We start from the raw sequence: 24,112 nt of genomic DNA on the forward strand, positions 1-24,112 counted from the left end.
CAACACTCCTGAAACTCATGAAGAAAGAAGGCTCCAGATAGGTAATACAGGCAAGTAAAGGAGCACTGTGATGTCCAAGAATAACTGCAATGCTTTAGCTTATTTAAATCTCTTAAAGGCATTAGTCACATAAAACAACATGCTGCCTTTATCATAGAATCAATAAGGTTGGAAAAGACCTCAGAGATCATCAAGTCCAACCTATCACCCAACACCTCATGACGAACTAAACCATGCCTCCAAGTGCCATGTCAAATCTCTTCTTGAACACCTCCAGGGATGGTGACTCCACCACCTCCCTGGGCACCACATTCCAAGGGGCAATCACTCTCTCTGTGAAGAACTTTCTCCTCACCTCCAGCCTAAACCTCCCCTGGCACAGCTTGAGACTGTGTCCTCTTGTTCTGGTGCTGCTTGCCTGGGAGAAGAGACCAACCCCCACCTGGCTACAACCTCCCTTCAGGTAGTTGTAGACAGCAATACAGCTCCCTCAGCCTCTCCTCACAGGGCTGTGCTCCAGACCCCTCCCCAGCTTTGTTGCCCTTCTCTGGACACCTTCCAGCATCTCAACATCTTTCCTAAACTGAGGAACCCAGAACTGGACACAGGACTCCAGGTGTGGCCCAAGCAGTGCTGAGTACAGGGCAGAATGACCTCCCCGCTCCTGCTGGCCACACTGTTCCTGATCCCGGCCAGGATGCCATTGGCCTTCTTGGCCACCTGGGCACACTGCTGGCTCATGTTCAGCCTACTATCAGCCAGTACCCCCAGGTCCCTTTCTGCCTGATTGCTCTCCAGCCACTCCGACCCCAGCCTGTAGCACTGCATGGGGTTGTTGTAGCCATTGTGTTGAACCTGGCACTTAGATCTATTAAATCTCATGCCCTTGGGCTCTGCCCATCTGTAACACCTTGGTCTGTATAATCAGTTCAATCAGAATCAATGTGGGAAAGGAAAGAAATTTTCCTGTGGACACTCACAGTACATGACCATCACCAAAACCAAGCTAAATATAGAAGAGGGTGTGGGTATGGATGGGCATAACCTCTTCCTTCCCCCTGAACTAACTAGGCCTGGAGAAGAGAAGGCTCCAGGAAGACCTTCTGGTGGCCTTTCAGTCCTTGAAGGGGCTGATAAGAAAGCTGGGGATGATAAAGACAACTGTTTAGCAGAGTCTGTTGTGATATAACAAGGGGTGATGGCTTGAAACTAAAAGAGGAAGATTTAGGCTAGAGCCAAGGAAGAAGTGTTTTACACTGAAGGGGAGACACTGGCCCAAGCTGCCCAGAGAGGAGGTAGATGTTGGGGTGGATTGTATCATAGTCAGGGATGGAAGGGACCACAAGGATCATTCAGTTCCAACCCCCCTGCCATGGGCAGGGACACCCCACACTAGATCAGGCTGGCCAGAGTCTCATCCAGCCTGGTCTTAAACACCCCCAGGGACGGGGCCTCAACCACCTCCCTGGACAACCCATTCCAGGGTTTCACCACTCTCATGGGGAAGAACCTCCTCCTCACATCCAGCCCGAATTGTGGTAGTATTAGGTCCTGCCTTTAAAATTTTTCACAGATCTTAAGCAGAAAAGTAGTACAATATAAATAAATCACTATTGGGTGTGAAAAGGAAAATAAAGATACTTCTAAACAAGTCCATTGGATAGGTATCTAGGCAGGTGATGGAGTCACCATCACTGGAGGTGTGTAGGAAGAGCCTGGATGAGGCACTTGGTGCCATGGTTGAGTTGATTAGATGGTGTTGGGTGATAGGTTTGACTTGGTGATGTCTGAGGTCTTTTTCAACCTGTATTCTGATGCAGGTTGGGTGGGCTAGATGACCTCTGAAGGTGCCTTCCAACCCCAAACATTCTGTGAATGCCGCAAGTAAGAACTGAGTCACAAATGCTGCGTGGCATCAGCCTTCCGCTAGCCTGACTTACACTCCTTTGTTAGCTGAGATGGGACCTGGGAGGAAGGAGAAGGCCTATTTGCAAAGACCACCACCACCAGGAAAGAAGAAAAACCTTTGTATAAGCTGGCAACCTACCGTGAACGTCTCTTCTGTGCTTCTTTCTCTTTGTATTGGAGCAACCGGGAATTCAAGGAGGGATTTCACCGTCTTCCTCTTGGCTTTTTCCATCTGAATGTTAGTGAAGTAGTTGACAGCAGCAAACTCAATGAGAGCAGAGAACACAAAAGCGAAGCAGACGGCTATGAACCAGTCCATGGCAGTAGCATAGGAGACTTTTGGCAGTGAATGCCTGGCGCTGATGCTCAGCGTCGTCATCGTCAACACCGTGGTTATTCCTGCCAGGAAACAGAGCAAAAGAGCACTGCTGAATCCAGGTAAAACTAAGGGAGAATTAGGAAAATAACTTCAAACAAAGAATTTAAAATCGCATTTAAAATCACTTAGGAGTCTTTCTATGCTGCTTGTGAGCAGTGCATTAGATTTAAGTCATGGAATTGTTAGGGTTGGAAGGATTGTCCCATGGGCAGGGACACCTCCCACTACATCAGGCTGCTCACAGCCACATCCAGCCTGGCCTTAAAGACCTCCAGGGATGAGGCTTCCACCACCTCCCTGGGTAACCTGTGTCAGTCTGAGGGGGGAAAAAGAAAAACTTCTGAGAAGTTATTTTTCCTCCCAGAAAGGAATCTTCAGATCCCTGCTTAGCTCTATTCTTCCTGATTCTACCTGTGTCCACTTCAAGCAAGTGGTTTATCTGAATTGCCACTCTAAACACATTTGTTTAACAGATGTAAGAACAGGGTGAAGTGACTTGAATGACCAACCACTTCCCAAGCACAGGAAGGAGAGGGGAGGCTGTGCCCTTGTGGCCAAGAAGGCCAGTGGGATCCTGGGGTGCATTAAGAGGAGTGTGTCCAGCAGGTCCAGGGAGGTTCTCCTTCTCCTCTACTCTGCCCTGGTGAGGCCACACTTGGAATATTGCATCCAGTTCTGGGCTCCCCAGTTCAAGAGAGACAGGGATCTGCTTGAGAGAGTCCAATGCAAAGCTACTAGGATGATGAAGGGACTGAAGTATTGCCTGGTGAGGAGAGGCTGAGAGCCCTGGGGGTGGTTAGTCTGGAGAAGAGAAGATTGAGAGGGCATTTAATAAATGTTTATAAGTATCTGAGGGCTGAGTGTCAAGAGGGATGGGATAGGCTCTGTTCCGTTGCACCCTGGGATAGGACAAGGAAGAATGGAATGGAATGGAATGGAATGGAATGGAATGGAATGGAATGGAATGGAATGGAATGGAATGGAATGGAATGGAATGGAATGGAATGGAATGGACCAGGTTGGAAAAGACCTTCAAGATCATCACTTCCAACCTATCACCCAACACCATCTAATCAACTAAACCATGGCACCAAGCACTCCATCAAGTCTCCTCCTAAACACCTCCAGTGATGGTGACTCCACCACCTCCCTGGGCAGCACATCCCAGTGGCAAATCTCTCTTTCTGTGAAGAATTTCTTCCTAACATCCAGTTCCACCTCAATATGAGGAGGAACCTCTTCCAGAGCTACTCTCAACCTACTCTGCACCCAGCCTGGACTTGTGCCTGGGATCAGCCTTACCCAGATGCAGGACACTTTGGCTTGTTGAATCTCATGCAGCTGTCACTCATTTAAGGCATTTAAGTATATTTCAGAATTAAAACCAATGGGGTTTAGTATTTTCTAGAAAATCCACTTGAAAGATTGTCATTACTGAGTTCATAGAATCAATAAGGCTGGAAAAGACCTCAGAGATCAAGTCCAACCTATCACCCAACACCTCATGACAACTAAACCATGGCTCCAAGCGCCACGTGCAATGCTCCAATTACTCTTTCTGGGACGAACTTTCTCCTCACCTCAAGCCTAAACTTCCCCTGGATCTGAGGTTTCCAAAAGCTTGTGAAGTGATGTACCAGTTCACCTAATGCAATGCTTGAGTTGAGAGCTAGTGGGGTTCTTAGCAGGTTTACAGGTTGTTCCTGCTATAGCTAATCATTAACCTTGTCCAATTTGTGCATTAAACACTCAGGTGTTTGAATGGGCCAGCACATAGGAACACTAATCCCTACCACTCTTGCCAGCATCTATCTATAGAAAGGCTTTTTGCAGAACATTCTCTTCCTGATTAAGTCCTGCTTTTGTCTACAGTACATAATAAAGTCAAGATATTGCTCTATAAAGGCTGCTTTAAAGAAATGTTTTCCTCCCACTTCTTTGTTAGGAATCAAATCATATTTTCATTTAATTTCTTATGTTTTGGGTTTTCCACAGAAGCTTCTTTGGGCTTCTTGTTTTTTATTTTCAGTGTTCACTGTAGCTTCTCATTGAATCAGAGAATTGTCAGGGTTGGAAGGGACCTCAGGGATCATTCAGTTCCAAGCCTCCTGCCATGGGCAGAGACCCCCCTCACATTAGAGGGAAAACTCACATAATCCAGTTCCAACCCCACTTCCATGGGCAGGGACACCTCACATTATAGCAGGTTGCTCACAGCCACATCCAGCCTGGCCTTCAAAACCTGCAGGGATGAGGCTTCCACCACCTCCCTGGGCAACCTGTGCCAGGCTCTCACCACCCTCATGGGGAAGAATTTCTTCCTAACATCCAATCTCAATCTACCCACTTTTATTTCTTTTCCATTCCCCCCAGTCCTATCACTCCCTGACACCCTAAATAGTCCCTCCCCAGCTTTCTTGTAGCCCCCTTCAGATACTGGAAGGCCACAATTAGGTCTCCTTGGAGCCTTCTCTTCTCCAGACTGAACAGCCCCAACTCCCTCAGTCTGTCCTCATAGTAGAGCAGCTCCAGCCCTCTGATCATCCTCATAGCCCTTCTCTGGACATACTCCAGCATCTCTAGATGTGGGCAACCTGTGCCAGTGTCTCACCACCCTCATGGGGAAGAACTTCTTTCTAACACCAATCTGAATCTACCCATTTCTAGTTTTTTTTTCCTTCCCCCCCCCCAATCCTATCACTCCCTGACAACCTAAAACGTCCCTCCCCAGCTTTCTTGTAGCCCCCTTCAGACACAGGAAGGCCAGGTCATTCAAGCTGTATTTTGATGAAGACAATTTTAATATCTTGTGATCATGTTTCTTTCAAATTCATTTTTGCAGTGGCACTAGCAGAAAGGAGAAAAGAGCACTCAACATGACATTTCAGTAAGAGGATCTAAGACTTACTCATTGCAAGCTTCTCCTGAGGACACTGATATAATAAGACATCTGCACATCTTGCACACTCCCAATCAAATGATTGTACAAGTGTTTTAGAAAGTGTGAGTTCACATAATTATGCTACTGCTCACTGGAGGATAAAACTGCTCTGGATGCAGACAAAGGAGCTGACTGTGTTATTCAGGGCCAGGTCTTCCCAGTTTGCTCTCCACAGCAAGTAGAATCCTCAGGGATGTGCATCTATTTGCCACAGGCAACCATGCCACTCCCTTCAGGTTCTGTGTTCTGAGTTCCTCTTCAGATTGCAAGGGTTCACATAATACTCTTCATACACTGGCAGCAGAAATTGCTCTGACTTTACATTGCCCTTCTTGTTCCTCCACTATTGAAGAATCAGAGAATGACTTGGGTGAGAAGGGACTATAAAAATCACAGAATGGTCCAGGCTGGAAGGGACCTCCAAAGGTCATCCAGTCTGACCTCCCAACACTCAGCAGAGACATCCCCACATAGATCTGGTTGCCCAGAGCCCTCTTGAGCCTTACCTTGAACATCTCCAGGGATGGAGCCTCAACCACCTCCCTGGGCAGCCTCTTCCAGTGCTCCACCACCCTCATGGTGCAAAACTTGTTCACAGTATCACCGTATCACCAAGGTTGGAAGAGACCTCAAAGATCATCGAGTCCAACCTGTCACCACAGACCTCATGACTAGACCATGGCACCAAGTGCCACATCCAATCCCCTCTTGAACACCTCCAGGGACTGTGACTCCACCACCTCCCTGGGCAGCACATTCCAATGATGAATGTCTCTCTCTAGGAAGAACTTTCTCCTCACCTTGAGCCTAAACTTCCCCTGGTGCAGTTTGAGACAGCATCCTCTTGTTCTGGTGCTGGTTGCTAGAGAGAAGAGACCAACCTCTTCCTGGCTACAACCACCTTTCAGTTCCTAACATCCAATCTCAATCTGCTCTTCTCCAGTTTGAAGCCATTGCTCCTCATCTTGTCCTTGCAGGCCTTTGTGAACAGTCTCTCTCCATCCTTCCTGTAACTCCTTTCAGGTACTGGCAGGCTGCTATTAGATCTCCCCAGAGCCTCCTCTTCTCCAGGCTGAACAACTCCAGCTCCTTCAGCCTGTCCTCTAACCCCCTGATCATTTTCATGGCCCTCCTCCAGACCTGTTCCATCAGTCACCTAAACCATCCTAGCTCAAACCCCCCTGCCCCAGGCAGGGACACCTTCCATAGACCAGGATGCTCAATGCCCAATCCAGCATGGAAGCAATGGAGTACAAAGGCCTATTCTATGGCAAGTCATGAAAAAAGAGGAAACATGAGGAAGAAATAAACAGAAAAGCAGCAATTACCAAACACAGTCCTGGCTGGAACAGACTCCTTATTGATCCAAAAAGAAACTTGAGAAAGGATCACGGTCATGATGCATGGGATGTAGGTCTGGATCATAAAATAACCCATTTTCCGTCTCAGGTGGAAGTAAACTGTCATGACAATATATTCACCTAGAATAAAAGAGAGAACAAAACAGGTGGGTTTGGTTGGTTTGGTGTTGGTTGGTTTGGTGTTGGTTGGTTTGGGTTCTTGGGGTTTTTTGACTGCTTGTAAAATTTGTCTTGCAGAATAACTGTTTCAGGTTATCCCCCTGGGACCGTTTAAGATGCTGCCCTTCGTACCCCTTAACGTGCACAGAGGACCTTAGAGGCAAGGATCAATGAAAAGTTTGGAATGAATGGAAAGTTTTAAATGAAAAACCCCTGGAAGCAGTAGCTCCTTACAGTGCCCTTCAGAAGGTGATAGGAAAAAGGTGACAAATGGACAGTTAATATTAGAGTACTATATAAGCATATATATAAGCATATAGTATAAGCATGACTAAAAATCATAGAATTGTCAGGGTTGGAAGGGACCTCAAGGATCAGCCAGTTCCAACCCCCATGCCATGGGCAGGGACACCTCATATTACAGCAGTTTGCTCACAGCCACATCCAGCCTGGCCTTCAAAACCTCCAGGAATGCGGATTCCACTATCTCCCTGGGCAACCTGTGCCAGGCTCTCACCACCCTCATGGGGAAGAACTTCTTCCTAACATCCAAACTGAATCTACCCATTTCTAGTTTTGCTCCACTCCCCCCAGTCCTATCACTCCCTGACACTCTCAAAAGCCCCTCCCCAGCTTTCTTGTAGACCCCTTCCAATACTGGAAAGATACAATATGGTCTCCTTGGGACCTTCTCTTCTCCAGACTGAACAGCCCCAACTCTCTCAGTCTGTCTGTTTTGGCTTCTGTTGAATAAAAGAGTCCCAAGGCAGAAGCTCTCTACCTCCCACAGCACCCATAACATTGTGATTCCTACCTGCCAAACCAAACAGTACCAGCAGTGCTGCACATTAAATGTCATGGAAGCAACTCTGCTTTCTTCGCTAGGTTTCTACATCAGCACTGCAGCAATAACCATGCAAAATGCACAACTCCCTGACAGCACTTAACAATACTCTGATGCTCATCTAAAATGTTGGCATTCACATTAAAAAAAACCTCCCCCCAAAGAAAAAGAAGGGCAGTTTTGCCATCAACTGAACAAATTGCCTACATAAAACGCTACAGAACGAGCGGTCGGGGGGACGGTAAAGAATCTCTGGGCTGAGAAGTAAATTCTGAGTGGATGGCAAAAATGCTGCTTTATCTTGGAGAAGAAGACAAAAAAAATCCCACAAACCACTCCTTAGAGCCATACATCAAATCTATTTGATTCATGTGTTTCATTTTGACCCTCTCACACAACACCCAAACTTGCTGATGGCTCAGGAAAGCATTCCAAACGTTAAAAATACTTTGGGAGTGTGCTTGTTTATCCCCACACTGCTCATCAGGGATACTTCACTCATTCTGCAGGGCCTGTGGCTGCCATTTGCCTTGTTTCTTACAGCACAAATCAGCAGAAGCATCTATTGTGACTAATGCATTTGTGCCTATCCTTATCTGACTAGAGGGTTTTTATGGCTCTAATAACCCATTCTGTGCGCTGCACTTCTGTGCCGAGCTGTTTGCACCGCCACACAAAGGAAGTCTTTTGCACATAATGTGGATACAGTGCTGAGAAATTACTTCCTCACCCAGGCATCCTCTTGACTCTTCAAACTGCATTTTAAGCAGTGATTAAATGCTCATTTTGTCCCTTGGAGTAATGATCTCATTCCAGCTCTCTGAAAGACCGTCGCAATCGACGGTAATGAATCTACCAATGCAAAGCTGAAGGACAGAAACCCAGCTCAGATTTGTGCTCTCAGCCCTCAACATAAACCCTCTGGCAGCCAGTAGAACACCTGACATAGAATTTCATAGAATAAAAAAGAATCAAGCAGGTTGGAAAAGACCTCAGGGATCATCAAGCCCAACCTATTACCTAATACCTAACACCTCCTGACCACTGAACCATGGCTCCAAGTGTCACATCCGATCCCTTTTTGAACACCTCCAGGGATGGGGACTCCACCACCTCCCTGGGCAGCACATTCCAAGGGCTAATCTCTCTTTCTGGGAAGAACTTTCTCCTCACCTCGAGCCCAGACTTACTCTGGCACAGCTTGAGACTGTGTCCTCTTGTTCTGGTGCTGGTTGCTTGGGAGAAGAGACCAACCCCCACCTGTCGACAACCTCCTTTCAGGTAGTTGGAGTGAGCAATAAGGTCTTCCCTGAGCCTCCTCTTCTCCAGGCTAAGCAACCCCAGCTCCCTCAGCCTCTCCTCATATGGCTGTGCTTGACGCCTCTCCCCAGCCTCATTGCCCTTCTCTGTGTCTCAGTGTCCTTCTTAAACTGAGGAGCCCACAACTGGACACAGGACTCAAGGTGTGGCCTAACCAGCACTGAGTACAGGGCAGAATGACTTCCCTGCTCCTGTTGGCCACACTATTTCTGATGAAGGCCAGGATGCCATTGGCTGTCTTGGCCACCTGGTACCTGGTTCATATCTCCACTGACTTCAGTGCTTATTGCTAGACCAAGGCAGTGCCTTGGTAGTGTAGCTACTACAGAATGACACTGCCCTGTGAGCAGCAGAGCCTGGATGCTTTCCTTTTCTTCCTTTTGTTTTGGTAGGAAAAAACCCCAACACTTCTAAGTGTCATCAGATGGTTTCAGGAAACGTTTCAATTCTGCAAATGTCAGAAGGGCAGCCAAGCTTAATAGCCTCAGGAAGGAAAGAAAGAAAGAAAGAGCAATTTCCCAGGGTTTGGTTTTACCTCAGGCTGGTCTCCAGTGACGAGATTCCTACCTGTGATAGATTTAATAGTTTCAGTGGACACCGTATGCCCAAGCAGGTCATACTGAACTAAACTGGAAGACTCCTCAGGAACTTCCACAGACTTCTCAGGTCCTTTTGTCCAGGTATAAATCATTTCACTCTTTGGATAAGCATCTACAACACAGCAGCAACAGGCATAAATAGGAAACTTCTCATGCCTGACTTAAGACCCCACTCCAAACCTACTGCAACCGAACAGCAAGGCTCACACTAACCACGTTAGAAAAGCCACCCCTCAGGGGACAATAAATGGCAGCTAAGGTCATATATCAAGTGCTGCACCACAGCTTTACATTAAAATGTGATGTCTGAACAGCGAGTTCATTCTGGATCAGCCCTTTCTTGGCATGAAAGGTTGATCTTTAAATTATCTTTGAAAGCTTTGTTAAAAAAACTCACAATAAATTAATCCTTCCAATCTGCTAGCATATAAAACCAGCATGTATAAGGAGGACACACTTTGGAGGCTGGCTCTACATTCCTTCACAGGCAAGAATGATTACACTTTATAACTAGAATAGACTAAAAGCTGCAATATTTTAAACTTGGGTTTAAAATATTTGCCAGAAACCAGAGGTGAGTAAAAACAAACAAACAAACAAACAAACAAAAACCCCAACCACAACAAAAAAAACCCCACCTCCCAACAGCCCAAATAAACAGATTCACCCAAAGAAACATTGCACATGTACTACAATAGACATATAACTCAGGGCTAGCATTCAATCCCTACACAGCCCAAACTCCTGTTAAAATGCAGTGAAATCAGTCTTGCATTTGGAATGGCTCCATTTCATTTCAAGTTTCACTGAGGGAAAGGATCAGATTAGTGTAAAGCACAATTTTCTGCTGGCTGGTGATTCTGCCTGAGGGAACGTGCCCGTGGAGGAGCCCTCAAGTATTGAGGCTCCCTTATCACACAGCTAATACCAAAGCCACATCTGGCAGCACCTCGGCTCCAGTCTCATCCTAAGGGGGATGAAAAAACCTTATCAAAGCCACGTCTTTAATGCTGCCCTTTTGGCTGACTACCCATCTGTACAAACCAAATTTATGCTAAGCAAACATTATGAGGAACTTCCAGCCATTTCTAGCCTCAGAGCTCTGGGGTCAAGGCAGACAGATTAATGTCCAGCCACTGACTACACTGGAGCGTAAAGCTGAGAAGTCAGTGACTGAGAAGGCTTAGAAGCATGACAAGGTAGGGAAGGAAGTGCACTAACCAACCCCAGGCAGTCTCAGAGATCCTTGCTGTGGATTCAAATCAGAGAATAACCACCTCCCTTGGTTATTATGCATGTATGTCCCAAAATAGTTTGGAGATCACCCAAAACTTTCTCTCTGACTTCAAAGCAGAAAAGGAAAGTCACCTGCACTGAGGATTCCTCTCATCAGTCTAAGAATTATTTATCTAGTCCAAACTTGTCATGCAGACTCCCATTTTAGTCCAGAAGATAGACAATTAAAGCTCAAATCCCTGCACATAACCTACACAGCTACCCTTAGGCTGCCAATGTGCCCCCACTAACTGTAGAGAGTCAAATAACCTCCTTCCCTAGGATGATGTAAGTTGGGATGGAGCCCACCCTCTTTGCCTCCTCCAAAGACTCTGAGTACACAATTCCTCCCTGAGAATCAAGAAACACAAGTGCTAATGTCAAGCAGTTGTGTAGCCCCAGCGGTGTGGTTTAACATAACAGCTGAATCCCTGCTTGCTTTTCGCTTCTCTTCCCGGGGTTATATTTTGAGGCCCTGAATAAAATTCCCAAGCAACTTAACAGGAGTTTTCTCTGCATAGGGATTGTTGTAGCACCAAGACTAATACTCAGAAAGCTCAGCAATTGCTCCAAAAAGAAAAAAAAGAAAGAAAAGGAAAGAAAAAAAACAGAAAAAAGAAATCTACTTCCACTACTTAAATTCTGTAGTTACAAGAAATGTCGTAATTGCAACTTACAACTCCCAAATTTGAGAGGACAAGCATGACCATCCATGGGAAAATCCACTAATCTCATGGGACACTCTGCACTTATTGTAAGCCTATAATGGAACAAATTGAATAGTCTCTGGTTGCCATTTTGTCTGGGCAGTACAACTTTTGCATACAGTCATTGGTAAGAAGCTGAAACGAGCACGTTCGATACCTCATGGTGTACAGGATGGTGCCGTTCCTCATTATTCTGAAGAGCTTATTCGGGGCTGTCATGTTATGGGCCACAGACTTCTTCCCATTCCTGAAGAAAGTGTCAGGAGTCCACACCTTGGAAACCATCAAGTTGTTCAGCCTCAGAATTTCAATAGGGCCATCGTATTTTAACCTCTTGTCCACCCAGGTCTGACGGAAGAAGACATCCATTGTGTACTCCTGGGGCAAATTTCAGGACAACAAAGAAGAATAGGAACAGAAGAGAAATAGAAGAGAAATAGAAGAGAAATAGAAGAGAAATAGAAGAGAAATAGAATTAACCAGGTTGGAAAAGACCTTTGAGATCATCCAGTCCAACCTATCACTCAATGCCATCTAATCAACTAAACCATGGCACCGAGTTCCTCATCCAGTCTCTTCCTTATCACTTCCAGTGATGGTGACTCCACCACCTCCCTGGGCAGCACATCCCAATGGCCAATCTCTCTTTCTGGGAAGAATATCTTCCTAACATCCAGCCCAAACCTCCCCTAGCACAGCTTGAGACTGTGTCCTCTTGTTCTGGTGCTGGTTGCCTGGGAGAAGAGACCAACCCCCACCTGGCTACAACCTCCCTTCAGGTAGCTGTAATCCCTCAGGAGCAAAGTAATCAATAGCAAAGAAAGTGCCAAGTCCACTACACAAACATATTTCCATCCACTACAGTGTGCAGCAGCTCAATATCCCACATTAGTCATATCAATAAATTGCCACACAGATCTCATCATTAAGGCATCATTAATCTAATTAGGTTGCAGGAAGCAGGCAACTGAATTTGTAGTCAAGCGTGGAACTGGAAATGGAAGAGTCTCTGACAATAAACATCAACAGAGTTTTAAATAAAAGATATCCAGGGATTTATTATTCTTCCCTTTTCCTGCTGCTGGCTAAATTAAAGCTACCAGGAGAAATGATTGCTTCCACTTTAAAGTTAGGAAAGAAAAGTCAATTTCCGCTCCTGGAAAGTGAGCTTTCAACTGAGGCAAGCTAAATATTTCCTTTGCCATGCCCACTAAACACAGATGATGAAATTCCATACACACAGATTTGCCTTTAGCTATGTAGATAATAAATAAACCCACAAACTTCCTCAGAAAAGCCTTTCAGGTGCTCCAAGGAAAACATGCAAGCAGCACTTGCGCGAGCACAGGCACACCATGAGAGACCCTATGGGAAAGAATGGGCACAGGGATGCATTTCTCTCAGCACCGAAACAAAAAGCATCATGAGGCACTGGGGAAAAACAAAGCTTGAAGTGCTTTCTAACTTAGAGCTGTGATGTTTGTTGTTAATTCAAACAATGTTTCCTGACTTGATTTCCAAGTCATCTGCACAATGCAGCTCTTGCAATTGAGCTTAGAATCATAGGATTGGAAGTGACCTCAAGGATCAGCCAGTTCCAACCTCCCTGCAGTGGGCAGGGACACCTTATACTACAGCAGTTTGCTCACAGCCACATCCAGCCTGGCCTTCAAAACCTCCAGGAATGTGGATTCCATTATCTCCCTGGGCAACCTGTGCCAGTCTCTCACCACCCTCATGGGGAAAAACTTCTTCCTGACATCCAGTCTGAATCTACCCATTTCTATTTCTTTTCCGATCCCCCCAGTCCTATCACTCCCTGACACCCTCAAAAGTCCCTCCCCAGCTTTCTTGGAGCCCCCTTCAGATCCTGGAAGTCCACAATCAGTTCTCCTCGGAGCCTTCTCTTCTCCAGCCTGAATAACCCCAACTCCCTCAGTCTGTCTTCATAGGAGAGGTGTCCCAGCCCTCTGACTTGCATGGCCATTACCTATCAGCAGTGCCCAGGCAGCACATCTGCTGGCGGGATGCATTTGAGGGTTACAGCTTTCTTCCTTGCCATGTCTGCATCTTCCATTACAGTTTAATCAGTGAAAAGTCTCTTTTCTAGTGTCATCTCTTGATGGTGACTTCTTCATAGCTCCTAAGTAGCAGTTTCTGTTATTAGCTTCTACGTGAATGATTTTGCAACGCAAGCTTTCAAGTGCTTTCATTTTCCTGGGCACCAAAGTAATCCAGCTCGAAAAAGACACTCTGATCATCCCCTCCACTAAGACTATGTCACACTTGGTTGTTGGAGTTTCATGAACGCTGCCACATTCAGATTACCCTGGGTCACTAATGGCTACATGAACTAACATTTCATAGAAACACAGAATGGTCTGGGTTGGAAGGGACCTCTGAAGGTCATCCAGTCCAAACCCCTCTGCAGTCAGCAGGGACATCCTCAACTAGATCAGGTTGCCCAGAGCCCTCTCCACCCTCACCTTGAATATCTCCAGGGATGGGGCCTCAACCACTTCCCTGGGCAACCTGTCCCAGTATTCCACTACCCTCACGGTGCAGAACTTGTTCCTAACATCCAACCTAAATCTGCTCTGCTCTAGTTTGAAACCACTGCCCCTTGTCCTGTCACTTCAGACCTTTTTAAAGATACTCTCTCCAGCCCTCCTGTAGCCCCCTTCAGGTACTGGAAGGCTTCTATGAGGTCTCTCCAGAGCCTCCTCTTCCGCAGGCTGAACACCCCCAGCTCCCTCAGCCTGCCCCCATAGCAGAGCTGCTCCACTCCCTTGTCATTTTCATGGCCTTCCTCTGGACCCTCTCCATCAGGTCCATGTCCTGCCTATATCGAGGGCTCCAGACTGAATGCAGTACTCCAGGTGAGGTCTCAAAACAATCCCTTGATCCTGAATAGCCTCCTAGCTAACTCCTAATAACAAAAGGAGAAACATCTGCTACAAACTCTCCTTTTACCATTTCTTTACCTTCAGTCCACTATAACTTACCACGTGGCACCACATCAAATGCTTCAGTGAAACCTGAGTGATGCCATGCAGCCCTCACTTTAGATTTGAGGCACGCCTTACTAGACCTCCTTTCAACCAGATTCTCATCCCCCTTATCATCCTGAACAGCATCATCCTGTAGATGGTAAAATCCATTGCAACAAGAGACTGATCTCTAAAAGAATCTCTTGCTATCACATAACCTTTCCATGTGACAGAACCAAACCAGGTGCAGTGTGGCAAGAAAGTTATTGCCCCAAAACTGTCTTTCCCTTAAAAAAGTTCAATTCATAGAATTGTCAGGGTTGGAAAGGACCTCAAGGATCAGCCAGTTTCAACCCCCTTGCCATGGCCAGGGACACCTCACACTACAGCAGGTTGCTCACAGCCACATCCAGCCTGGCTGCAAACACCTCCAGGCATGAGGCTTCCACCACCTCCCTGGGCAACCTGTGCCAGCGTCTCACCACCCTCATGGGGACCAACTTCTTCCTAGCATCCAATCTGAATCTACCCATTTCTAGTTTTGCTCCATTCCCCCCAGTCCTATCACTCCCTGACACCCTCAAAAGTCCCCCCCCAGCTTTCTTGTAGCCCTCTTCAGATACTGGAAGGTCACAATTAGGTCTCCTCAGAGCCTCCTTTTCTCCAGACTGAACAGCCCCAACTGCCTCAGTCTGTCCTCATAGGAGAGCAGCTCCAGCCCTCTGACCATCCTCATGGACACCTTCCAGCATGTCCAGATCCTTCCTGTCCTAGGGACTCCAGAAGTGGATGCAGTACCCTAGGTGGGGTCTCAGCAGAGCGGAGTAGAGGGGGAGAATCACCTCCCTCAACCTGCTGGCTATGCTGTGTGAATTTTGTGGGAATTCTTGGATATTTTATACTAATAAAAGAAGTTATTGTCTGATGGAAGGAAATACTACTGGATTAAATAAGTGAATGACAATTTTACTGGATTTGACCTCAAACGAGTGCTGATACCCCTCAGACACACCCACAAAAACCGCAGCAGGTGTAAACGTAACATTTGTCCTCTATTTCATGAGTGTGGCTTTTGACATTGAGTTTCTGCAGCCTGCTTCTGAAAACACTTGCTGAAAGTGGTGCTGAAAGGGGCAGAGAGACCAGCAAAGGGCATTCATCTGAAAGGAAAACGTCAACAAGCGCTGTGAAGCGATGTCGTGGTTATTATTCACCTGAGAGTAACACCGCTTCCAAAAAGGAGAGGCAATTTCAAAGACATGGCACATTTTTTTTCCCCACAGCAGACTGACTGAGACAACTCCCTGCAAGGCCTGATTCTGCCTCTCTACTCTATCAAAACCTGATTTAAATCCCACGAAGCAAATTCCTTTAAGCCAGCCAAAAACCAGCGAAAATGCGACCAGAATCAGGCCTGATGTAGCTAATTATAACCTGTAAATTAAGCTGTTACTAATCTTGCCTGCTTTGCATGATTGACAGAACAGTACAGATGAAGCATCCACTCCTTACTGCAGAGCTAATGGTTTCTTAGAACCAGGAAATGGCACTTTAATCCCAGAGATACATACCATTTCTACATCAGAAACAGGTCCAAAACTGGTGACATAGATATCTGTTTTGACTTCGGTCACAGGACCTAATGGATGGAAAAGGAAGTGAGCAAGGGGGAAAAAAAAAAAGAAAAAGAAATTAATTTTGCAGGCCAACACTTCCCACAAATGATCCTGGCAGCTGTGAACAGTTATCACTTCAAGGGTTCTGTGAAGGAGCAAGAGCAAAATGCAAACACAGGTCCCTAACAACAAGCGCTGCCCAATTACCTCTGGCCACCTCAGTAAATCACAACCCACATTTCCATGCAAATCCCCATCCAGAAAAGTCAAGCTTGCCTCAACAGATAACAGGTGCCAAAGAAAGTTAGTCATGAGGTAGAACAGAACAGAAGAGAATAGAACAGAACAGACCAGGTTGGAAAAGACCTTTGAGATCATCGAGTCCAATCTATCACCCAACACCATCTAATCAACTAAACCATGGTTCCAAGTGCCTCATCCAGGCTCTTCCTAAAGACCTCCAGTGATGGTGACTCCACCACCTCCCTGGACAGCACATTCCAATTGTCAAACTTTCTTGCTGGGAAGAACTTTCTCCTCACCTCCAGCCTAAACTTCCCCTGGCACAGCTGGAGACTGTGTCCTCTTGTTCTGGTGCTGCTTGCCTGGGAGAAGAGACCAACCCCCACCTGGCTACAACCTCCCTTCAAGGAGTTGTAGAGAGGAAGAAGGTCTCCCCTGAGCCTCCTCTTCTCCAGGCTAAGCAACCCCAGCTCCTTCAGGCTCTCCTCACAGGGCTGTGCCCCAGACCCCTCCCCAGCCTTGTTGCCCTTCTCTGGACACGTTCAAGTGTCTCAATGTCCTTCTTAAATTGAGGAGCCCAGAACTGGACACAGGACTCAAGGTGTGGCCTAACCAGGATATTTCCATTTCTGAGGGTCTGAATTTGGTTCCACATGCCTGCCTTGGGTGAACCAGTGATACTTAGGACACTTTGAAAACAGTGCACTGAGCAGAGGTCCTGCACTCTTCCAGCTGGATATGCCACATGCAGCCACATCCAGCTGGAATACCTTAACATTCCATTTCCTTTGCCACAGGACAGAAACATCTTGACATTTCAGCTAGGCATTCACTCCACAGCACACACTACAGTTCCCCTTAAACCACGGAGCACAGTATCACAGTATAACTAAGGTTGGAAGAGACCTCGAGGATCACCGTGTCCAACCTATCACCACAGACCTCATGACTAGACCATAGCACCAAGTGCCACGTCCAGTCCCCTCTTGAACACCTTCAGGGACGGTGACTCCACCACCTCCCTGGGCAGCACATTCTTCACACACTAATTTCATTGGGATTTAGGTCTGTTCCCAGCGTTAAAGGCTAGGGAGCTGCTAATCATTACCAGTTATGATGATCGCAGTATCACAGTATCACTTAGGTTGGAAAGGACCTCGATGATTCTGTGATCAAAACCATTAGCTAATGGTTTACATCAGGTAATTAACTCACATCATTTTATATTTTATGAATTGCAACACACACACACACACAAATCCACTGCTGGTCTCATCCAACAGTATCTGTCTGGGGGGGGGGGGGAAAGGATGTTAGGAAGAAATTCTTCCCAGCAAGAGAGATTGACCATTGGGATGTGCTGCCCAGGGAGGTGGTGGAGTCACCATCACTGGAGGTGTTCAAGAAGAGACTGGATGAGGCACTTGGTGCCATGGTTTAGTTGATTAGATGGTGTTGGGTGATAGGTTGGACTCGATGATCTCCAACCTGGTTAATTCTGTATTCTGCTAACACAAAAAAGGCATCATCTACCAATTGACTTCAGCAGCTTCTAAAACCCTACAACTCTAATTTGTAACGAGGAGAAGGGGCTGTTAATTCAGGTCCTAGCATAGTATCTGCCATCTAAAAAAAGGAAAGGAGGAAAGAAAACTAATAAAACAATAATAACAACAATACCTGTTCAGAGATGTCACTTTGTAGCAAATGTTGAAAGGAGAAAAAGAAATAAGCCACTGGAAAACAAGGAACCTGTACTTAGAATCATAGAATCAAAAAGGTTGGAAAAGGCCTCAGAGATCAGCAAGTCCAATCTGTCACCCAGCACCTCATGACTAACTAAACCCTGGCTCCAAGTGCCACATCCAATCCCTTTTTGAACACCTCCAGGGATGGTGACTCCACCACCTCCCTGGGCAGCACATTCCAATGGCCAGTTACCCTTTCTGTGAAGAACTTTCTCCTCACTTCGAGCCTCAACTTCCCCTAACACAGCTTGAGACTGTGTCCTCTTGTTCTGGTGCTGGGTGCTTGGGAGAAGAGACCAACCCCCACCTGGCTACAACCTCCCTTCAGGTAGCTGACCACCTCCCTGACTTCTTGCACCCAAAGCAAGGCTGAACAAAAAGCACAGCAAAACCATGCAAAATTATTTCACTAAACAGTTTGCCAATTATGTAGAGATGAACAGAATCACAGAATCACCAAGGTTCAAAGAGACCTCAAAGATCAGCAAAGAGTTTTTCAGCTAAATGTCAAGGAAAAAAAACAACCAACCAACTTTGCTGGAAGTTAAGAGTTTCACAGGACAGTCCTTGAGATTTTATCTTGGTACAAATTCACCCTGAGACAGTTGATAACTCATCAGTCCCTACAGAGTTGGATGGTTTGGCAGGTAGTGATAGGACTAGGGGGAATGGAATGAAGCTGGAGGTGGGGAGATTCAGGCTGGATGTGAGGAGGAAGTTCTTCACCACGAGAGTGGTGAAGCACTGGAATAGGTTGTCCAGGGAGGTGGTTGGGGCCCCATCCCTGGAGGTGTTTAAGCCCAGGCTGGATGAGGCTCTGGGCAGCCTGATCTAGTGTGGGGTGTCCCTGCCCATGGCAGGGGGGTTGGAACTAGATGATCCTTGTGGTCCCTTCCAACCCTGACTGATATAGTGATACTATGATACTATGTCTGGAAAGCCCTGAGTGCTTTGACCAGTGTAGTCCAATGGCAATTCCTGAGCATAACCATTTCTGGAGAGGAGAAGAGCTTCAAGAGACTGGAAAAAACTCATACTAGAGCTGTCAAGATAGTGGAAGTGAAGACATTCATCTGCAGCACTAGAAAATACGTGAGAAAAGCTCAGTCATACCACACAGAAATAGACCTATCCAGTCATAGAATCAATAAAGTTGGAAAAGACCTCAGAGATCATGAAGTCCAGCCTATACCTAACACCTCCTGACAACTAAACCATGGCTTCAAGCACCACATCCAATCACCTCCAGGGACAGTGACTCCACCACCTCCCTGGGCAGCACATTCCAGTGGCCAATCTCTCTTGCTGGGAAGAACTTTCTCCTCACCTCCAGCCTAAACCTCCCCTGGCACAGCTTGAGACTGTGTCCTCTTGTTCTGGTGCTGGTTGCCTGGGAGAAGAGACCAACCCCTACCTGGCTACAACCTCCTTTCATGTAATTGTAGAGAGCAGTAAGGTCTCCCCTGAGCCTCCTCTTCTCCAAGCTAAACACCCCCAGCTCCCTCCCTGCTCAGTCATAGCTGATCTCCCATAACCCATCATTTATGGAGGGCTGGTTTACAAGGCATCAACATTTGTTTCATCTGAACTTGAACTGCTTCTGAAAGCAAAGTTCTCTAGAAATTAAAAGGTCCTCTTCCCACACAGCTCTAATAAGTAAATGAGGAATTAGTTTCTTTCCCAATACCTGAATACAGAATATTGCACTCAGTTCCTGAATCTCTTTCAGGAGATTCCTGAATCTCTTTCTCAGGAACTGCTTTATTTGTTAGTTCTAAGGGACTAAATAGGAATATTCCTTTTAAAAACCCACAAAGCTAAGCAACAACAAAACAACTCCAAAAACCAACCAGTGAACCCTGAACTGCTTTTCTCTGCTGATCTCTTTTTCTCTCTGCTCACAGAACACTGTAATTTTATAATCATGATCAAATTGAGGAAAGGCACAGATTTTTTCCCCCCACAGGCACGAGCTGCTCCTCCTCAGGCCTTGATTTCTTTTGTTTTAGTAAATGATTACAGCTTCACGGGTAATTAAGTGTTCAGATGCTTTTTGCAAGCCTATTTCTTGAAGTTTCTTGGAAGGGGAGAGCTAAGACCACGAAGCTAATCTCCAGATCAGCAAGCCCACAACCTAATGCTATTAGAAATCCTACGGCAGCAGCGCAGGACTGAAAGCTATGCTTGAGTTCACTCTTTAGTAACTGCTCTTCTGCTCTCAAACCTTTATGAGCAGGACCCATGAGAAAGATGGAACCAGGAAATCTCAGACAACAATGATGCCAGAAAACAAGGCTGAAATTGAAGTCTACCCAACGTGACAGCAAAAATAATGCTCAAATCACACTTCAAGCCACTAGAAAACAGTAGATGAATGGGGATCTGGAAAAAAATTGGGGGATTATAACAGTTTTCCAGCTAGTACTGATGTGCAAATGCTTGCTTTGCCTCCCAAACCTTGGTCAAACAGTAAAACGTTTGGGAGGAGTGAAGGCAGCAGCAAGGGACAGCAAAGCTGATTATCCTCCTAATGCTTTTTCTCCAGCTGCAGCCCTGTCATGCTCCACATCTTCCACCTACATTGTCAGTTCACATCTCTAAAGGCCAACTCTTGGATCCTCCAGCACATCCCAGTATTTAATGCCAACCCAGGGGTATCTATGGCGACACCAAAACCTCTCTCTCTCATTCTTCTTGTTCTGGAAGAAAATAGAACTCCGGGTGGTAACAATAGCAGGGGAACAAATAGTGAGTCATGATTCCCTCTTTTCTGAGTGTATATTTTTTTTTAACTATTATTAATCATGGGAATTCCTGTCAAGGAGGAGGTGATCTGCAGTCACCTAACCTACTTTTAACTGGAGATTCAAGCAGCCCTCCGAAATGAAGGTGTTGCACCGCTTCATCAAGCCGGGCTCTGCAAGCTAAAGATCCTATGAGAATCCTTCACACCACTGCCTGCAATAAAATGCAGCACGTTGTAAGAAGGCCAATTAACTTTAAATATGACCATTTGGGCTTACCCCTCAATGGATGTTCAGAAAGCATCTAGCCACCATAAATCTTCAGGAACACTGAGGAGCTATTTATAACGTGCTGGTGTGTATTTTTATGTCAATGAAATAGGAGGAGAGTCCTACACACTGCAGTGGGAACAGTTAAGTCTGAATCACGGCTTGCAAGATGATATACTTTAAAGAAGCTCAGGCAGGATTAAAAGCAACCCCTGCAAAAAGCCAGAATAGTTCAGCATTAGATAGAGATGTTGCATGTGGGCTGAAGAAGCGATGCCAGGCCCTAACCCCGTGAAGAGGAACAGAAGACAGCTCTCCCATGCATTTTATGCCAACATATGGGTTGAGCTGCAGCACAGCTCCCAGCTAAAGACTTGGGGCTCTATTATCCCTGCGTCTCCATAGGCAACTGTCACTGCAGAGATCTCCACTGTATGTAAACACTCAAATCCTGCCCAGGCTTTCTGTGTCTTGCAGATTTCGCCATCAAGAGTCACACAACCAATTGGGGAACAGGGAAAATAAAACAACAAAAGGTTACAACGTACAAAAGTGCAATTTAAATCCTAAGTGTAGTTATGGCTGCTGTTAGGAGATCAGTCCCAAGATACATAACTACATGAAATGTTGCATCAGCTCTTACAGCTATATCTAAAAACAAAAGAGAAAAGAAAAAAGAGGGAGAGGGGAAAGAGAAAAAAAAAAAAAAAAAAAAGAAAATAAAGAAAGAAAAAGGAGAAAAATAAAAAAGGTTAAAAAGAAAAAGGAAAAAAAAAAAAAAAGACAACGTAAGAAGAAAAAAAATAGAAAAAAGAAAAATGAGGGGAAAAAAGAGAAAAAGTAAAACAAATAAGAGGAGAAAAGAAAAATAAAAGAGAAGAAAAGAAAAAGAGGGAAAAGAGAAGAAAAGGAAAAGAGAAAAAAACAAGAAAAGGAAAAGAGAAAAAAACAAGAGAAGAAAAGGGAAAGAGAAAAAAACAAGAGAAGAAAAGGGAAAGAGAAAAAAACAAGAGAAGAAAAGGGAAAGAGAAAAAAACAAGAGAAGAAAAGGGAAAGAGAAAAAACAAGAGAAGAAAAGGAAAAGAGAAAAAAAGAGAAGAAAAGGAAAAGAGAAAAAAACAAGAGAAGAAAAGGAAAAGAGAAAAAAAAGAGAAGAAAAGGAAAAGAGAAAAAAGAGAAGAAAAGGAAAAGAGAAAAAGAGAAGAAAAGGAAAAGATAAAAAGAGAAGAAAAGGAAAAGAGAAAAAGAGAAGAAAAGGAAAAGAGAAAAAGAGGAGAAAAGAAAAAGAAAAAGGAGAAGAAAAGAAAAAGAAAAAAGAATAAAAGAAAAAGGAAAAAAGAGAAGAAAAAGAAAAAAGAGGGAAAAAAGAAAAAAAAAGAAAAAAGAGAAAAGAAAAAGGAAAAAGATAAAAGAAAAAGGAAAAAGAAAAGAAAAAGGAAAAAGAAAAGAAAAAGGAAAATGATAAAAAAGAACAAAGAAAAATAAAAAAGAGAAAAAAGAAAAAGATAAAAAAAAGTGAGAAAGAAAAAGAAGAAAGAGGGAAAATAAAAAGAAGAAATAAAAAAAAAAAAGAAGAAAAAAGAAAAAAGGGAAAAAATAAGAAGAAGAAAAAAAGAGTTGCTAAAGATTTTTTGCCCCCCTCATATAACTCCATGTGGAATACTTGGTGCTTTCTCTTTCCATATTCTTTCTGCCTGAAAAGGTTTGTACCTTTTAATTGAAGTTTAAAACAAAAGAGCCATCATATGAAGCACGTTCCCTTGTTTAGTGATAGGAAAAGAAGGAATGGCCTCAAGCTACACTTGAGGGGGGAGGTTTAGATTTTTCCCAGCAAGAGTGGTCAGGGATTGGAATGTGCTGCCCAGGGAGATGGTGAAGTCACCGACCCTGGATGTGTTTCAAGGTGGTTTGGATGTGGTGCTTGGGGCTATGGTTAAGGGCTGAGCCTCGCAGAGTAGGGCTCTTGGCTGGACTTGGTGGTGCTGAGGGTCTTTTCCAACCTGAATGTTTTTGTGATTCTATCTGAAAGAACAGCTGAGGACACCTGCCATATGTGAGATTTCTGTCAAGAAGCCAAAACACCTAGGTAGGGCATTTTTACAAACAAACAGATATCAATGTGGAACTCACACACATGGGCTACACTCTCTACCAAGCCCAGCAGCACACAGCCACCTTTGCCTCCAGATCTGCTCACCCATTAAGACATTTAAACCCTGAAAAGGTAAAGCCATACTTCCAGAAATGAGGAGATGAGTGTTTGTTTTCCTGCTCATCTTTGCTGAGACAGCCAACAAGCCTGCTACCGGTGCCAGTTTTCATGATGTGGACACCTGTCTACTCAGAAGTGGCCTAAGAATATCAGCTAATTTTATACAGGTCACTGAACAACAGACAGATGGTGATGACTTCAAGCATTACTAACCTGGGCCAAATTCAAATCAGTCAACTACAAGTATCTAAGACCATATCCTGTTAAGCCTTTGAGTCACTCTCCCCAGCTGAGGAAGGCTGGACAACTGCCTGGAAAAAAATAATAACCTATCAGCTTCCCTGTCTAATCACAGAATCACCAAGCTTGGAAGAGACCTCGAAGATCATGCTCACTTCAAGTCCATTTGCAATCTAAGATGAGAATAAAAGGGAATATCCATTATGCTGAGCAACGGAATCACAGAAACATTCAGGATGGAAAATACCCTCAGCATCACCAAGTCCAACCATTAACCCTGCTCTACATGTTTCACCCCTAAACCACAGCCCCAAGCATCACATCCAAACCACCTTTACACACATCCAGGCTTGGGGACTCCACCACCTCCCTGGGCAGCACATTCCAATCCCTGACCACTCTTGCTGGGGAAAAAAAAACTTTCCTAATGTCCAGTCTAAAAGCTTGAAGGTAGGCATGGGATCCTCACAAGAGCAGATAACCCTGTAGGTGGAGTTCCCTAATGACAGAAAATCATTTTTGCTCCTCAAATGTATTCTGTGTTTATTTTCTGACT

General features: G+C 45.2%; 1 protein-coding gene across 1 annotated transcript in view; it reads right to left on the reverse strand.

The window, feature by feature from the left end:
* GABRA4 (gamma-aminobutyric acid type A receptor subunit alpha4) overlaps window positions 1-24,112 on the reverse strand; it is a 61,895-nt gene that overhangs the window by 30,493 nt on the left and 7,290 nt on the right. Inside the window, exons 3-8 of the mRNA XM_068137644.1 lie at window positions 16,055-16,122; window positions 11,651-11,871; window positions 11,464-11,546; window positions 9,480-9,623; window positions 6,557-6,709; window positions 2,048-2,307 (exon numbers count right to left, since the gene is read on the reverse strand). Of these exons, the coding sequence (XP_067993745.1) occupies window positions 2,048-2,307; window positions 6,557-6,709; window positions 9,480-9,623; window positions 11,464-11,546; window positions 11,651-11,871; window positions 16,055-16,122 (929 nt within the window). The remainder of the gene's footprint in view (window positions 1-2,047; window positions 2,308-6,556; window positions 6,710-9,479; window positions 9,624-11,463; window positions 11,547-11,650; window positions 11,872-16,054; window positions 16,123-24,112) is intronic.

The sequence above is a fragment of the Melanerpes formicivorus genome, unplaced genomic scaffold, assembly GCF_026170545.1.
Source record: "Melanerpes formicivorus ecotype bairdi unplaced genomic scaffold, bMelFor1.0.p_v2 SCAF_4, whole genome shotgun sequence".
In the NCBI taxonomy this organism is placed as follows: Eukaryota; Metazoa; Chordata; class Aves; order Piciformes; family Picidae; genus Melanerpes; species Melanerpes formicivorus.